The sequence below is a fragment of the Ruditapes philippinarum genome, unplaced genomic scaffold (assembly GCF_026571515.1).
Source record: "Ruditapes philippinarum isolate M1 unplaced genomic scaffold, ASM2657151v2 ctg6962_1_1_1_1, whole genome shotgun sequence".
NCBI lineage: Eukaryota > Metazoa > Mollusca > Bivalvia > Venerida > Veneridae > Ruditapes > Ruditapes philippinarum.
This window is the reverse complement of record NW_026853121.1, coordinates 16758-34509: the sequence shown is the minus strand read 5'-3', so window position 1 is coordinate 34509 and position 17752 is coordinate 16758. Positions and strand designations below refer to the sequence as shown.

Here is a 17752-nt window from a genome sequence, read left to right as displayed (position 1 = left end):
TAACAACGTTAACTTTATCTGTGAAAACATTTTATATTTATGCTTTATAGGAAGACGGAAACTGTGTGACGGAAACACGTCGAATAATACAGGTTCAGCTATTTATGCTTTCATGGAAAAAATGTCTCGCGAATTTAAAAATCTTCATTTTTACCTATATTTCCTTTAAAATGTTTACTAACACAAAGTAAATAAGAAATATATTTTCATGATGATATCTGTTCTATAAAGAGGTGCAACGTATCTGTAGATACATCTTTTCACACACTAATATCTTATTTATGAACTTCGTTAGTTTGCCAATTGTAATTTTCCAAATATATTTTTATCAATTTAAGTTTTATAAATACAAAAAAATGTCGTTATATCAGCAGGTGTTCGTGGCGGTGATTGGTCACTGACCCTTACTTACCCACTTTGCCTTAATAGTAACCTTAATTATGGTTTATATAAAATAAGTCATTTCTTAATGTCTTGGAATAAAATTACGTTCTTTAAAATGGTAGCGATTTGTTGCATGTGAAGTAAAATTATACGAAATCGGTACGTTGACGTTATATCCATTTTACTGAAAAATATTCATGTTGTTTTTTTAAATGGATAATGGATCTATGTATCTTTGTATCCGAAAAATTGATTACTTTAAATATTACAATAATGATATTCGTTTTCGATAAATCAATAACATTACTTTTAAAAAATTTCGATTTATAGGAACTGCGTGGGTTTGTTTTATCAAGTATATTGAATTTACTTTCTACATTCACCACTATCAATTCACATTTTCCAGAAGACTTTTAAAGCTAATACACAACTTATTTTTTTCTTTTGAACTGAATATATATATTCATTTCGTTTAGACTCAATAGAGATAAATAGAATCTAAAACAGCAAAAATTTTAATGAAGGTAAACGAATATAGTGATTTATTTTATTCAAACTATTTATGATATAAGCCTGAACTTAGAATGGTACTTTTGAAAGTGAAAAAAAGGGATACAATATAGAAGACCACAAAACCTGTAGCTATAATGACATATCACACTTTGCTAATATACGTAGACCATTCAGAAAATGACTGGCGCTCTGTAAACAGAAGATGATACTAGTATACCTGTTTGACTGTTTTTAATGCGAAAATGTGTGATTTATTTTCTCTTAATAAACCAAAAACAACTGACTGTCGCTCCCGAATTAAATGTCGTCTGCTGTCTTATAACTTCCTCTTTCAGGAAGCAACATTTTAAGAAATTTTATATGGTTTTCAGAACGCTTCTTGTTTATTATGAGCTTAGATTTTATGCAGAATTTGTTAAGAACCTACAGTAATTACCATATTGCATTTCTAACAAGGTTTACAATTTTGTAAATCTTTGACATAATGTATCGAAATCAAAATATTTCAACGATGAGATAATATGAGATATTGTAAAGCGGAACATCTTTCACGCCTCCTTGTATCGCGGTTTAAGCAGTATTCAACATTAAACGCAACAAATACTTGAATGAATCACAATCACTTAATTAAGACATCAATGTAAATAAATAAACTGAGATAAGACGATATTGAAATAAAATACCAAAACATAGTAGGCTCAGTCTGTGATGATACGCAGAACAAAAGTCTTATAGAAACTTAAGCCAGTTATACAATGATTTCTGGAATGTCATGAAAATGTTATTGTGCAATTGCCAATGTAAACCCATTGTAAAAATGAAGAACAATATATATTGTAGATATTATACTTTTATTTGATACTGAGAAATCCAAAAAAAAATAAATAAAAAAAAAATATAGCTAGGAGAAAATGTCAGTCTGTCGTCTATAATGATATTAAAATATTCATTTCGTTTTAAAAGAAATACAAAACAAAAACAAACAACGGAATAACATACATATCTTTTTTATACTTATTTTAAAAAGCTCTCTTTTTATATTTCAATAGCAAAGAAATGATTAAAAATGTGAAATAAAATTGTATGTTTTCTTTCTTTAAAGTTTCTGTTATAATAACAACGAACCTTTGAAAGTCTGTTGTTTAAATATAAAAATATATTTACATGAGTATGATTATTTTAAACTCCATGATGACTTTATAATGTAACAAATATTTGTGAATCGAAACAATTATAAGGTATAAATTAAATATGGGATAAAAAATAAAGAAAAAAAAATGACATGTGTTCCGACGTATTGGCATGATGTACAAATATCTCAGAAGCCTATTTGTACTAGAAAAAGCTAAAACCTTTTATCTGTTAAAAAGATGTCATTAATGTCAAATGTCAAATCCAAGGGTCTTTACATTATGCCTTGGTGAATTTTATTGAAATGTGTCAGGTTTGTCATATCACGCAATAGACACATTTCTCATTTTGAAATCGTTTCATTTTTAGAAATAAAATGCATAAGGGAATATTTCATAACAATTGAATAAATTAAGTAACAGAGTTGTCATATCTATACAAACGGTGGTACATCTATATCTAGAATTGTATTTCATGTTTCATATTCAAATTTTCAAACATAATAATACGTTCTTAATTAATGTATCGTAAATAAGCAGTACTTTGTATATACAAGAATATGAAAAGTACAAATATTGAAAATACTTCTAATGTAATGATTGCAAATGTTTTCCTATAAATCGATGAAATCAATTTTTTTTCTTGTTTCTGTATACTGTTTTATTTAATGAAATAATAATACCAATAAACGCATACTATAACGATACCTTGTTCAAATTGTGCGTTTTGAATTATTAGTCATCTCTGTTTATTTGAATTTAATTTTTATCTATTTATTTATTAAATGACAAATACTATACACTGGAAATACTGCTAATGCTTGGACCTCATATATTTGCTAAATGTACTATACTATTTTAACCGACGCTGCGTTTTTATTAAAAGGAGTTCCGAATTGATGTAAGTAATCTTAGAGAGGAATGACTTGAATGATTGATTAATAATCACTCATTCAAAGAATTATTATTTATATTTATTTATTTATTTATTTATTCATAACGACAAACAGCACTTCACTCCGCTTATCTTTTCATTGAAACAATTTTAATCATCATGAATTGTAAACTGTAATATCAGAATAATGTATTAAATTTTGTACATGGGCGATCCATCAGCAAATACGAGGATGTCACAATATGTAACTGATATATGAAGTATATTTTCTAATTAACCTCGTGGTCCTTGTGTTGAATGTATAAACTATGCCATGCTTCGTAATATCTACTTTCGAGTGATACCAAATCATCTGGTAGTCAACCGACAAGAATTTTATTTTTTTACTTCTAAAAACGTTACACGAATAACAACAACGTCATCAACAAATAAAAAGTAAGTACGAGTATGAAGTGAAACAATTCTATTACATTATAATTAAATGTAAAAATGTCAACAGGCTAATATAACAACGTTAACTTTATCTGTGAAAACATTTGATATTTATGCTTTATAGCAAGACGGAAACTGTGTGACGGAAACACGTCGAATAATATAGGTTCAGCTATTTATGCTTTCATGGAAAAAATGTCTCGCGAATTTAAAAATCTTCATTTTTACCTATATTTCCTTTAAAATGTTTACTAACACAAAGTAAATAAGAAATATATTTTCATGATGATATCTGTTCTATAAAAAGGTGCAACGTATCTGTAGATACATCTATTCACACCTTAATATCTAATTTATGAACTTCGTTAGTTTGCCAATTGTAATTTTCCAAATATATTTTTATCAATTTAAGTTTTATAAATACAAAAAAATGTCGTTATATCAACAGGTGTTCGTGGCGGTGATTGGTCAGTAACCCTTACTTACCCACTTTGCCTTAATAGTAACCTTAATTATGGTTTATATAAAATAAGTCATTTCTTAATGTCTTGGAATAAAATTACGTTCTTTAAAATGGTAGCGATTTGTTGCATGTGAAGTAAAATTATACGAAATCGGTACGTTGACGTTATATCCATTTTACTGAAAAATATTCATGTTGTTTTTTTTAAATGGATAATGGGTCTATGTATCTTTGTATCCGAAAAATTGATTACTTTAAATATTATAATAATGATATTCGTTTTCGATAAATCAATAACATTACTTTTAAAAAATTTCGATTTATAGGAACTGCGTGGGTTTGTTTTATCAAGTATATTGAATTTACCTTTTACATTCACCAATATCAATTCACATTTTCCAGAAGACTTTTAAAGCTAATACACAACTTATTTTTTTCTTTTGAACTGAATTTATACACAAAAACAATAAAAGAGCAAGGGAAAAGAAATTCTTATCTTAAAAAAAACAACACAATTTAATTGATTGAAAAAAGAACTTATTCAGTAACGTGTTAATCAATCTAACATAAATTCTTTTTCCAGAACATAAGAAGATTCATTTCATTTAGACTCAATAGAGATAAATAGAATCTAAAACAGCAAAAATTTTAATGAAGGTAAACGAATATAGTGATTTATTTTATTCAAACTATTTATGATATAAGCCTGAACTTAGAATGGCACTTTTGAAAGTGAAAAAAAGGATACAATATAGAAGACCACAAAACCTGTAGCTATAATCACATATCACACTTTGCTAATATATGTAGACCATAAAGAACATGACTGGTGCTCTGTAAAGAGAAGCTGATATACCTGTTTGACTGTTTTTAATGCGAAAATGTGTGATTTATTTCCTCTAAATAAACCAGAAACAACTGACGGTCGCTTCCTTATTAAATGTCGTCTGCTGTCGTATAACTTCCTCTTCCAGGAAGCAACATTCTAAGAAATTTTATATGGTTTTCACAACAATTCTTGTTTATTAAGAGCTTAAATTTTATACAGAATTATGCATTTCTAACAAGGTTTACAATTTTATAAATTTTTGACATAATGTATCGAAATCAAAATATTTCAACGGAGAGATAATGTGAGATATTGTAAAGCGAAAAATCTTGCACGCCTCCTTGTATCGCGGTTTAAGCAGATATATATAGTAAAAATTTATCAGTCACTCCGTCCTTATCTTTTTTTACTGCCTGGCTTTACAAACAGAGCATCTTTACATTTTTATATGATAAAAAATAATCTCTTTAATTGGTTGTAATTGTGTTGTTATGATTTGTCCGTTTCAGTAAAATGAATACATAGTTTTGTCTTTTTCAGGTTCAATGATATATCAACTATATTCTTGAATCAGCAACCAATTTTGACTTTTCGATTGAAATAAGTAGGTATAATTTTCTGTAGAATAATTTATAAATGTTTTCTTAATACACTTCTTTTCTTTTCTAGGGGCATTTTCTTAAACAATTAGATTTAGTTTTGAACATATATTTTGCATTAAATACATTTTACAAACATATTATACAGATAATGTGTATATATTGAAATGAAAATGGGTTGGGCAACAAGTTCTTACAACATTAGATTAAGCCCTTCCAGAAATTAATATTACAGAAAAAATACAGACAGATAAATTTTTATCCTTAATATCTGTCAACACATTTGTGCTTTTAACCGTTTATCATAGAATGATAAATGACCTGTTCTTAAAATTAATCAGAGGACCATTGAAATAAGCTGTGAACAATCTTGATGTTAATTACCGTATTTGACATTTAAGTGTTACAATTAAGATAAACACATTATTGCTCCCAAGATGATAGCTTCTCGAACCTTACTGCTATTTTCGTCTATCTATGCGTTGGAAATACTCGAATGAATCACAATCACTTAATTAAGACAAAGTAAACAAATATACTGAGATAAACGATATTAAAATAAATAGGTTCAGTCTGTGATGATACGCAGAACAAAAGTCTATCCTTATAGAAACTTATGCCAGTCGTACACTGATGTCTGGAATGTCATGAAAATGTTATTGTGCAATTGCCAATGTAAACCGACTGTAGACATAAAGAACAACATACACTGTTATATTAATATGTTGATACTGAGAACTAATCATGAAAATCATAGAAAAAATCAGTACGTCGTCTATAATAAAATTAAATTAGCCATTTCGTTTTTAAAGAAAAAAAATGAATAATAACATTTATTTTTTATATTTAATTATTTATTTTAAAAAGCTCTCTTTTTATATTTTAATAGCAAAGAAATGCTTAAAAAATGTGAAATATAAGTAATTGTATGTTTTTTCTTTAAAGTTTCTGTTTCAATGACAACGAACCTTTGAAAATCTGTTGTTTAAATATAAAAATATATATAAATCATTATCTTACATAAGTATGATTATTTTATACTCCATGATGATGTTATGTTACAAATATTTGTGAATCGAAAAAATTATAAGGTTATTGAATATTATTGAATATGGGATAAAAAATAAAGAAAAAAATGACATGTGTTCCGACGTATTGGCATGATGTACAAATATCTTAGAAGCTTTTTTGTACTAGAAAAAGCTAAATTTCATAACCTTTTATCTGTTAAAAAGATGCTATAATTTTCAAATGTCAAATCCATGGTCTTTTTTTTCACAAATTATGCCTTGGTGATTTTTTGAAAGGTTTCTGGTTTGTCATATCACGCTATAGACACATTTGTCATTTTAAAATCTTTTCATTTTTAAAAATAAAATGCATAAGGGAATATTTCATAACAATTGAATAAATTAAGTAAAAGAGTCAAATCTATACAAACAGTGGTACATCTATATCTAGAATTGTATGTCATGTTTCATGTTTCATGTTCAAAATTTCAAAACATAATAATACTTTTAATGTATCGTAAATAAGCAATAAGCAATAATTTGTATATACAAGTATATGAAAAATACAATGCATTAAAAATACTTCTTATGTTATGATTGCAAATGTTTTCCCATAAGTCGATGAAATCATTCTTTTTCTTGTTCCTTAATACTGTTTTATTTAATGAAATAATAATACCAATAAGCACATACTATAACGATACCTTGTTATAAGTGTTTTGTTCAAATTGTACGTTTTGAATTTTTAGTCATCTCTGTTTATTTAAATTTAATTTTTATCTATTTATTTATTCAATGACAAATACAATACACTGAAATACACTGAAAATACTGCTAATGATTGGACAACATATATTTGCTAAATGTGCTATACTATTTTAACCGACATTGCGTATTTATTGAAAGAAGTTCCGAATCGATGTGAGTAATCTTAGACAGGAAGGACTTGAATGATTGATAAAGAAGACAGTTCATTTATTTAAAACGACAAACAGCACTTCACTTCGCTTATCTTTTCACATACAAATTTGATTTGAAACAATTTTAATCATGAATTGTTAACTGTCACATCAGAATAATGTACCGAATTTTGTAAAGTTGCGATCCATCAGTAAATACGAGGATATGTTACTGACATTTTCAAAATTTTCATGAAGATTCGTATCTATTTGGAGGCATGCTGCTCGATTTTTTGGGCACAAATGCTCACAATAATGAGACAATATGTTATTCGCAAAAAACTGTCGCTTACCTCCCAGGTCAAGGCTACAGATGGAGGTCAAATATTAACATAGTCTGCTATATGGTATATTTTGTCTCCAGTGCATAACTTTCTCATCCATCAAGGGGTTTTGAAAATACTTGGCATAAATGCTTACAATAATAAGACGATGTGTCATGAACAACACACGGACCCTTATTTCTGATGTCATTGCCACACCTAGAGGTCAAAGCTTAACATGGTCTTTTATAGGGTAATGTTTGTGTGCCATCCATAACTTTATTATTGTTCAAGGGATTTTGAAAGTTCTTGGCACAAATGTCCTCAATAATATGACCATGTGTCATAGTGTTTGTTTGTTTCATTTTACGCTTTTTCCCATCAGTATTTCAGTCATTAAGGCAGCGTTCTTGGAGAGTTACACCAGTACTAGACTACCTTCCTCCGTGCTAAACTACCAAAGCATCTCCCGGGGATCGAACCCATGCCAGATTGGATTAGAGTCATCGACTCTCAACCCTTCGACCACGGAGGCGGTCCATGACTCCTATATTCAATGTCAAGATCACACATGGCAGTTAACATGGTCTGTTCTAGGGTATATTTTGTGTGTGGTATTAACTTTTTCATCAATCAAGGAATTGTAAAAAAAACTTGGCACAAATGTTAACTTTAACAAGACAACATCTCATGCATAACACCTAGACCCCAACCTCAAAAGTCAAGGTCACACTTGGAGGTCAAAGCCTAAAATAGTCTGTTACAGGGTATGATGCCAGGTCAGGTCCATGCAAAAAAATTGTCATTGGTGAATTGCCCAAATACCTTGATTGATAACTGGACACAAAATATACCCTGTAACAGACAATATCCTGTATTGCTAGTGATTACAAGTACACATTAATGTATTTATATACACAGGAGTTATTTTCTGTTATGAATTTATTGTAACTGGCATGTGTAGATCTAATAGTGATCAAATTTTATCACAGGAAATCCAGATCCATACCTCAATTTTTTGAAATTTGTGCTTCATGTAAAACTTGTTTTAGGCGGGGGACGTTGGTAAGTCTATTACACATTATTGTCATACCTAGCATTTGAATAACAAAGTGGAATACTGTAATGAAAATGAGATTTTCTCCGTAAGTTTCACACGCTTTGGGTTATTAGGTCAGTCATTATTGTTAACATCCATGTCCTGTAAACATCTTTCTGGTGAGTGAATGCGAGGTATACTTGTAATTTTAGAAAGGCCTAATATTATGAGATTAACCGAGAAAAACAAGAAAAACAATATCGAAAATGAGCATGAGCATTACTGGGCTAAAATGAATCATAACGGTGACTGTTCTTTTAAAATTCGTTTCAGTTTTTATAATAAAAGTTTGAAGCAAACACTTTTCATAGTTTTCGAGAAATGAACTTTCCAAAAAAAGTAATCTTTGGGGAAAATATCTTTAGTCGAAAAGGGAGAATTACATTACAAAAATAGTTACAAACTTATCTACACTTTTAACAAAGTGTCAGATATTAATAGTAAGCATGCATACAAAGTTCGAAGTGAATAGCTTTGATCCCAATTACTTTTTATTGTAACTGGATTGTGTTTACAGATACCAGTTCACAATCGTAACAGATGATTTTTATCACAAACGTTTGCGCTCGCAAACAATGATCAGAACATAAAAGATTGTTGCTGCTGTTGTTGCTTACGTTTCGTCTTCCCGCAAATTAAACAAGATGTGATCTTTTCCAAATACCCTGTAACTGGGTCGGATGTAGTGTAATGGTAAAATAGATAAATACAGAATCCCCAAAGAAAGCCCAACACGGCAAAATTGAAAATGTTGCAGGCTCGGTTTGATTGAGCCTGTTCATGGACGGTACTGGAAACCCGCAGGTTGAAAATTGTTGCCAGGGTTATACATTCTAGTTGAGGGCATGTTATTTCAAAAATTATATAACCCCAGGTTTTGATGGGGTAGCTCAAGTGATAAAATATTGTGCATTCGGACAAACAGTGATTTTATCTGGCGATAAAGTCACTGCTTGGGATGTATTATTCCCATTCTAACACGACATCAACAAATGAAGCTGCCCTGTCTGATATTAAGCTAAATTGAGTGTGCCAAATTAGTTTCCATACTTATTTCATCCCGTCACAATTAATGGTAACGTCACATGTCTAAAAGAAGATTTATTTCATATTTATATACACTTTCGGTCCTTCTATGTTCAATAGTGAAAACTACAAATCGTGGTAGAATGTTAAACAATGCTAAGTGTATGTCGTAATTAAATTGAGTAAAGAGTCCATAAGTGTTCCATAGGTCGGAAGATATTCGACCAATTTAGTATGCTTTAAGAAGTAATTAATAAATTTACCATACGAAGGCTTTGTTTCAACAAGTAAAAATGCTCATTAATCGGTTGTTTTGATAAGCAGTTAGAAAAAAGAAACATTTTAGTTAAAGGATTTTGTAGTCTCCCAGTGTTTTGTTAAAGTGTATAATTTAAAAGCTATATACATGTATCTGCTGCAAAAAGTCTGAACTTTGTAAAATGATAAATCCAATATACCTGATATCATTATGAATTATATAAAAGAAATATGTTTGTATATTTTCTTAAGAGCAAATTAACTGCTGTTCACAATTAAAAAAAAAAATCGTCACACCGAGAAAGTTATATCTGCGGTCGCGCGTTATTTTTTTAATATATACAATGTACATATAGAGATACTTTTGTAGTCTGATTTTATTGACCTGTCAATTATGAATACATTATAGCACAAATTTAAATATTCGATTCCAATTCGGTTTTCTCCTTATCGTTTACAAGAATTAACATCGATTATATATCTTATGTTTTGAAGGTCACACCAGCTAATGGCAAACATTGTCGTTTCATCCGCAATGGCACTGTCCATCACGTGATTGCCTAATACGCGAGAGGTCTGTGGTTCGATCCCTAATTTAGCCATTGCTTTAGACCTACTTTTTCATTTTTGCAGTGTATTGTAATGGAAATGGCCGAAAGCTTGCATAATTGTCTACACATATATGAAGGAACTGAGAAACACTGTTTTGTGTTGATTTGTATTGTGCTTTATGGCATTAAAATGGCATTAACTGATTTTAATCCGAATGAATTTTAAATATTAATTCATAAACCATGTTCTTTAAAGAATATATAATGTACCATTTAAAGCGCAAAATATATTAAAACAAAACGAACAAATAAAAAAATAATCATAGATTCAATAATGTTGAAAATATAAATAAAAGAAAACATAGACCTACGAGGTATCGATCTTACAACACGTATGACACTTAGAAAGTATAACACCCGTGATTTACCCTATTGTGCTATAACGCTTAGTACAATTGCTTCGCAGATACAAATTAAATTAGATCACATCTTACTGAGTACATCTCACGGAACTTCTCGAACATCTATCGAAGATTAATATATTGTGTGCATTAACCGTGACATCAGTATGCAATGGCATGTTTATAAAACCAAACAATAAATATCTGAAAAAAATGTGATCCCTCAGAAGCATTAAAGTCAGAAAAAAAAGAAACTTGCAGGCTCGGAGCGACACTCAATTTTCAAGACTGTAATACTGTTGTTTTCATCGCTTCCGAGAGATCACTTCTTTTTCCAGATTTTGTTTTAAAATTAAAACCTCGTTATTGAGTCCTATGATTAGTGAGCGTTTTAATATTATATACTTCATAAAACTGATATTATATTTACTTTTTACCATGTACTTAAAAATAATGACAAAATTTTTGTTTGGATCTCACCTCGTATACGCAGATTAACGTTGCACGTGCGTTGATTGACAGAGTATTGTGAATTAAAATAATAGAGTGATAGACAGTAAGTAAGAGGTCATTTTGAGTAATAGATTTAATACAACCACATTGAAAATTACTTTTACTTTTGGACAGCAGCAGTGAATTGTCAAAATTGAATTAGCTATATTTTCGGTACGGTTTTCTTTGGTAATTACTTGCGATAGATCTTGGTCAGGTTCGCCCAAATCGGCATCAGCACAGAAGATCTATAAAAGAACTGTGTTTTAAATATATGTAAAAAGTTAAGTAAGTGCAAGCCGTTTTACTAGTAGTCATGTTGATCCAGTACTAGTTAAAACTAGGACACGTCAATTCAGGACAATGCCCAGTAGACAACGTACGTTATTGTATGACGACTTTCATCGACACAGGATCATTTAACGTAGTATCAGTCATCGCAGTATCAGCCCTATGCAACTTCACGACTAAAATGACAAAACAAAGCAGGATCATAATTAGGACGATGGAGGACAAACTAGCGATCACGCAAGACCGTGTAATATTTCTCAGTTTTGACATATTATAAAACAGCTACGACAAATCTTTGATCCAAAGTGAACGCCAACGCAGGACTCTCAGGGTTTGAGTCAAACCTACTTTAACTGCGATGTCACTACGGTTTTAGCTGATAACATGTACATGGATTATATTTGTTCTGCCAAACTGTATGTTCATTTCAAATATGCTATATTTATATTACATTACAATCGGTCAAGAACATGTTTTTAGGCAATAGTTTCGAAAGAGTTAAGGATTGTTTTTTAACAGTTTACCATAATTTTCACTAAGTTGTCACTTAGAATATTAGAATATTTATATCTTCAGACTTACGCTAGGTAGGGTCGAATTGCCCAATACACAGAGTTTTTAGGCCTGACCAGGGCGTTACTTACATACCTAAAGAAAGAGATTGATACAATGAAATTCCTTGAACAATGTTTTTTTATTAATATAAGTTTGTATGGATTGGAGTCATTTGTAAAGTTTAAATATCAAAGTTTTATAAACGTTATCACTTGTTATAATAATAGTTTGATTCATTCAATATGACTTACTTATGCACTACATAATATGTTATAATTTGTTCACCCTTTTACTAAATACATGGAATAATAAATATAACGTATGGTGCAAATAGTTTGCCTATGGGAACAATTATCGTGACTATGACTAGTTTTGTTTCTTGTCTCATTTTGATTTCTAGAGTAATCTAGACTGCTAAAGCTAAGGTCAAACAAGAAATAACGTCGATGAGCATTACTGCTTGATATATCTATCCCGGGAAAACTTTTTTTTATAAATATTCCAAAGTATTCCGTCTCATGAAAAAAGGATTTATGGTCCTTTTTTGTACTTCACAACAAAATACTTCATCAAATCTCAACTTGATATAAAAATTACTAGATGTATAAAGTTCGTTCTCTTATAACACAATAAAAATTGCAAACTATTGTTTTGACTTGAGTCATAAGGAAATAGAATTAATTAAGGAAAAAATGACTTTCAAAGATATAGGCCTTTAGCAGTCATATTTTGATAGTAAACAGGTATTCAAAGTTTAAAATGAATATGAGTGTTAGTTTTTGAGAAATATATTATGAGAAATGGTAATAAGTTAACCGAGAAATACAAGAAAAACAATATCGAAAATGAGCATGAGCATAACTAAGGTAAATGAATCATAAAGGTAACTGTTCTTTTAAAATTCGTTTCAGTTTTTATAATGTAAGTTTGAAGCAAACACTTTTCATAGTTTTCGAGAAATGAATTTTCCAAAAAAAGGTTAACTTTGGGGGAAATATCTTTAGTCGAAAATGGGGGATTACATTGCAAAAAATAGTTACAAAATTATCTACACTTTTAACAAAGTGTCACATATTGATAGTAAGCATACATACAAAGTTCGAAGTGAATAGCTTTGATCCCAATTAATTGTTATTGTAACTGGATTGTGTTTACAGATACCAGTTTACAATCGTAACGGATGATTTCTATCTCAAACGTGTGCGCTCGCAAACAATGATCAGAACATAAAAGATTGTTGCTGCTGAAAGAATAAAAAAGAAACCTACAAAAAAGATTTTGTCCAAAGCAACGCTAACATCTTTCCATGTCATTGTTTTGTCACTTTCATGTCTGCGAATTCCTCTGATTCCTTTTTCTGTGCCGTTTAGGTTAAATTGTTGTCTATCACTTAGAGGCTTTTGCTGTTTAGAGCTAGGTAAATATAAAATTATGTACCAGACCTATTTCTATCATAATGCATATTTTTCACGGTGACGTAAATTTTGAAAATACCTATTTTCAAGTTTGTATTTTCAACTTCATTTTTCTTACCGTCTTCCCGCAAATTAAAACAAGATGTTGATCTTTTTCCCAACACCCTGTAACTGGGTCGGATGTAGTGTAATGGTAAATACACAGGTTGAAAAATTGTTTGCCAGGGTTATACAAATGCTTGTTATTAACAAAGCAAGTAGATAGTAACTGAAGTAAGCCATTGGAAAAGACGTTTTAGGTAAATTATCACCAACGATTGTTACATATACGGCAGTTGCAAGTAAAACAGTTATACTGTACGATATCCTTTCACCACATTCAGCAGGAATGACAAAAACAACGTTGCTTAGATACGCCAAAAATATAATCGGAAGAATGACGTTTACGATGGCGTACCGTGGCTTTCTTTCTATAGTTATGTATACAGTTAGCTCTGAAAAGAACGTAAACAAAGACACATTGATATGTGAATCAACCAATTTCCAGCCCCCATTTTGTAAGAAAAATTCTTGACCTACTTTCGTGTTTTCCACATTTATAAGGACTTCGTCCGGTCTATGGCCGTGCGGTGTAAAACGTAATTGACAGGTATGAATATCAAAAGGGTAAAATGTTACGTCGACATCGCATGCGCTTGAAAATAACTTCCCTGGAGTATAGTAAGCATACCCGTTGGGTGAAAAGCGTATTTTCAGGTCGTCGGCTGCGATAGGTTCTATTCCACCGACACTGTTGGCTAAAGTAATTTCCGGTTTCCAGAAAGGACCAGACGCCGTAAGAAGAGAGTCTAACCCCCCGTATTCAGCCGGATTCCATTTCATTTCTTCATCTATCCAAATAATCGAAGCAACACCAATAAACGAAAATTTCTGTTTTACCTCATCAAACTCTTGAATGTAAATGATATCTAAAGTATAGTTCACTACTGTCGGTTTTGATTGGTCGAATGTTGGTCTCGTATTTTTATTATAGTCTGCAAGTTTTTCTCTTAGCAGCCTGTTTGTATCTCTTATTGTGTGACACTCAATGCAGCACATAAGAATTGACGTCAGACATGACGTCACTACCAAGATCAGCATCTCTGTATGAAGATAATTAAGATACTTTTCACCTTCTTAAATAATTGAATTTTGTAACTTTTTGACTCAGTTGATACTAGTTATGTTTCCAGAGTAACTGCACAACTGGAAATTATTACATAAATATTAAGGTTACATAAACTGAAAACAAGCTTCAAAACACAACATATACTTTCTTAAAGTGGTAGAAATGTGGATATAACTTTCGAAACAGATGAAATAATATCTTAATAATATACCTAAATGTCATTTGTCAGTATTTGAAAACTTGGATTACATCTCGTCATTTTATGGACCAAAAGCGGTGCCATTTTAAAAGCTAACTGGTAATACTTTAATGTCGGAAAACTATTATTCGTGAAATATTATAACCCTTTTTTTTAAAACAAGAAATCTTTAAATCTTTTTTTCCGTTTTTTTTTGGGGACATATTCGGGTAAAGTTTTAAAAAAGATTAATAAAAAGTTTATTTTTGAAAAAGAAAGAATTTTTCGTGTAATTTGATTTTTTAATTTTTTATTATAAAATTACAAAAGCAAGTAAATAAAGAATTGGGTATCACCCTAGTTTGTATACGGTTTTTCTCGATTTATCAAAACAGGGAATTTAATATACATATATAAAATACTTATATACTATTTGGGGTTATAAAAAATCAAAAACATGAAAGTCTTGTTACATTACGAATTTTTCAAAAACCCTCATACAGTATTTTCCCAAAAAAAATACAACAAAAAAAAGCAAAAACCCACCATGACAATGGATACCTATTTTGTTTTTAATTTGTCCAGCTATTAGCCTTCTTCAAATTTTTACAAAGTAGAGTTCATAAACTTGTGAAATTACGAAACACTTTAGTAGATAATGTACGCTTTTAAGGATACATTTAGTTCATTAATCGATTTACTTTACTCGTGACACTGACAATGAAAATAATTTTAAATTTTTTAATGTACCGGAAAACATCTGTATATCTTGATTGCGCTGTTTCAGACTTTATTGTTTACCAATTTGTACAAATTGCATTCTATTTGAAAAATATGGTACTGTGAAATAAACATATAATAATGTTTGTAATGTTTTAATGTAAGTCCGGTTTAAAAAGTCATACTTTCATATACCATTCCTATCCTTGAAAATGAAATCATCATACAAAGTCTTAGCTCATGTTACAACAGATTTGCTGTCTTTTTTTGAGAATTACACCATTCGTCATCAGGTATATTTCATAATTTTTTTTGTATTAAACAAATCTTTTTTCTGTTGAAAAAACAATTTTATTTTTACAATTATTGTATTTAAGACGTTTGCTTAGGTTACAAAGAGACATAGACATGTAGAATATTGAAAAAATACATAACATAAATTTATTTCTCAGAGTATGATTACAGAAAAATTGTATGAACATTTTCAATCTTCCGTACGTCGATATGTTATATACTTGACCATCTCCCTGTTCTAGTTTGTAGACAAATATACAAACTGGCCATTATCGAATTATATCTGCGAGATTTTCAATGGGATATGAAATGATTTTTGCTGACAAAAACTCCATTACAAATAGGAGATACAAGCAAACTTATCCTTGACTAACATTAGAACATTGGAGAAGTTATACAAATGGTAAAGAACGTCAATAATCATATTTTATAAAAGATTCATAAAGATGATTATACAGATATTAAGAAAACAATGATTCGTCACTTCGTGGGAATTTATCTGAACTTTAATCATCTTTAGTTTATATTTATTCAAATCATGAGCAACCGAACTATTGACAACTAAAAATACGTGTTTTTGATCATACATCATGAGAAATGAAGCTTTACCAATTGTCAGTTGTAACAATGTTCATGTATATATCATTTTATTTATTTTTAACTCACTTTGTAATGATAAGAAAAGTACAAATCTCTATACGGTTATTGTCCTTTTAATAATTGTTGCCATTGGTCTGTAATAACACACCTTTGCCGATTTTACGACGCCGTAAAATGGTATTGCACGACTGTGAATGTATTTTGACATACCGTCCTTTAAGTTATACAAACATAAGGTAAAGACCCGCTACATGTTAACGTTACACTATAGGCTCGTCTATGAAAGATGATCTTTTTTTCACTTCAGATTTATCATACATGACAGAAAATGGTACGGAGCTAACTTTCATAACTTCAGTATCAAAATAAAAATTGCGATTTAAGTTAACATTATAAAATTTAGCAGTTCCTTTCTTATCCGAATTAAAGAATAATAATAGTTTCTGTTAAACAAGAATTGAAATATCGGCGTAGTAATCAAGATAATGTAATCCGCGGCATTTTAATTATGATTTACACAGATTACATGCGCAGTTAGTGTGTGTGTGTGCGTGCGTGCGTGCGTGCGTGTGTGTGCACACACGTAGTAAGTGTATAATGTTTTATTGTAATACATTATCTAATTAGCCTTTAATCATATGTTTTGTATTATAATATTTTATTTTATGATATTTTATATTATATAATTTTCATACTTATATTTGTTTTATTTAGTATATTCATGATGGAATATTATCATGCTTTTCTATAAGATATTCACAATGTTTAACGGAGAGACCTATGGAAAATGATAATACTATGATATAACAATTCGTAAAAATGGCCTACTTAAGATTCTATAGATTTATAAAGAGAGAAATAAATTGTTTGAATATGTTTGCATTTCATTTCCTGCAAAGTTCTTCAGTTCGTTTTTATTACCATAGCGCGACACGGATGACCGTTCCGTTAAACTAAAACTTCTTCTATAAATTTTCGGACTTTCACAATGTTAAGGTCATCATTCAATTTATAGGTACAGCAGTAACATACATAATAACCCACATGATTAAAAAAACAATTAGCGTGATAAATTGACGGATAAGTTAATTTCATTTGAATATATTTGCATTGCAAAATGCTCCAGTTCGCTATTCATTGTACATATCGCGACATTTCATTTTTGATAATCAAACACCCACATATCAATCGGAATGATCGGCTTTTACGACAGACGAAAAGGCCCGG

At 30.0% G+C, this 17752-nt stretch overlaps 1 protein-coding gene across 1 annotated transcript; it reads right to left on the bottom strand.

Moving 5' to 3' along the window:
• Positions 1-13697: 13697 nt before the first annotated feature.
• Positions 13698-14705, bottom strand: LOC132734503 (neuronal acetylcholine receptor subunit alpha-6-like). The gene has a single exon (XM_060721252.1). The coding sequence runs from the start codon at positions 14703-14705 to the stop codon at positions 13698-13700; it is 1008 nt and encodes a 335-aa protein (XP_060577235.1).
• Between the last annotated feature and the right edge of the window lie 3047 nt (positions 14706-17752).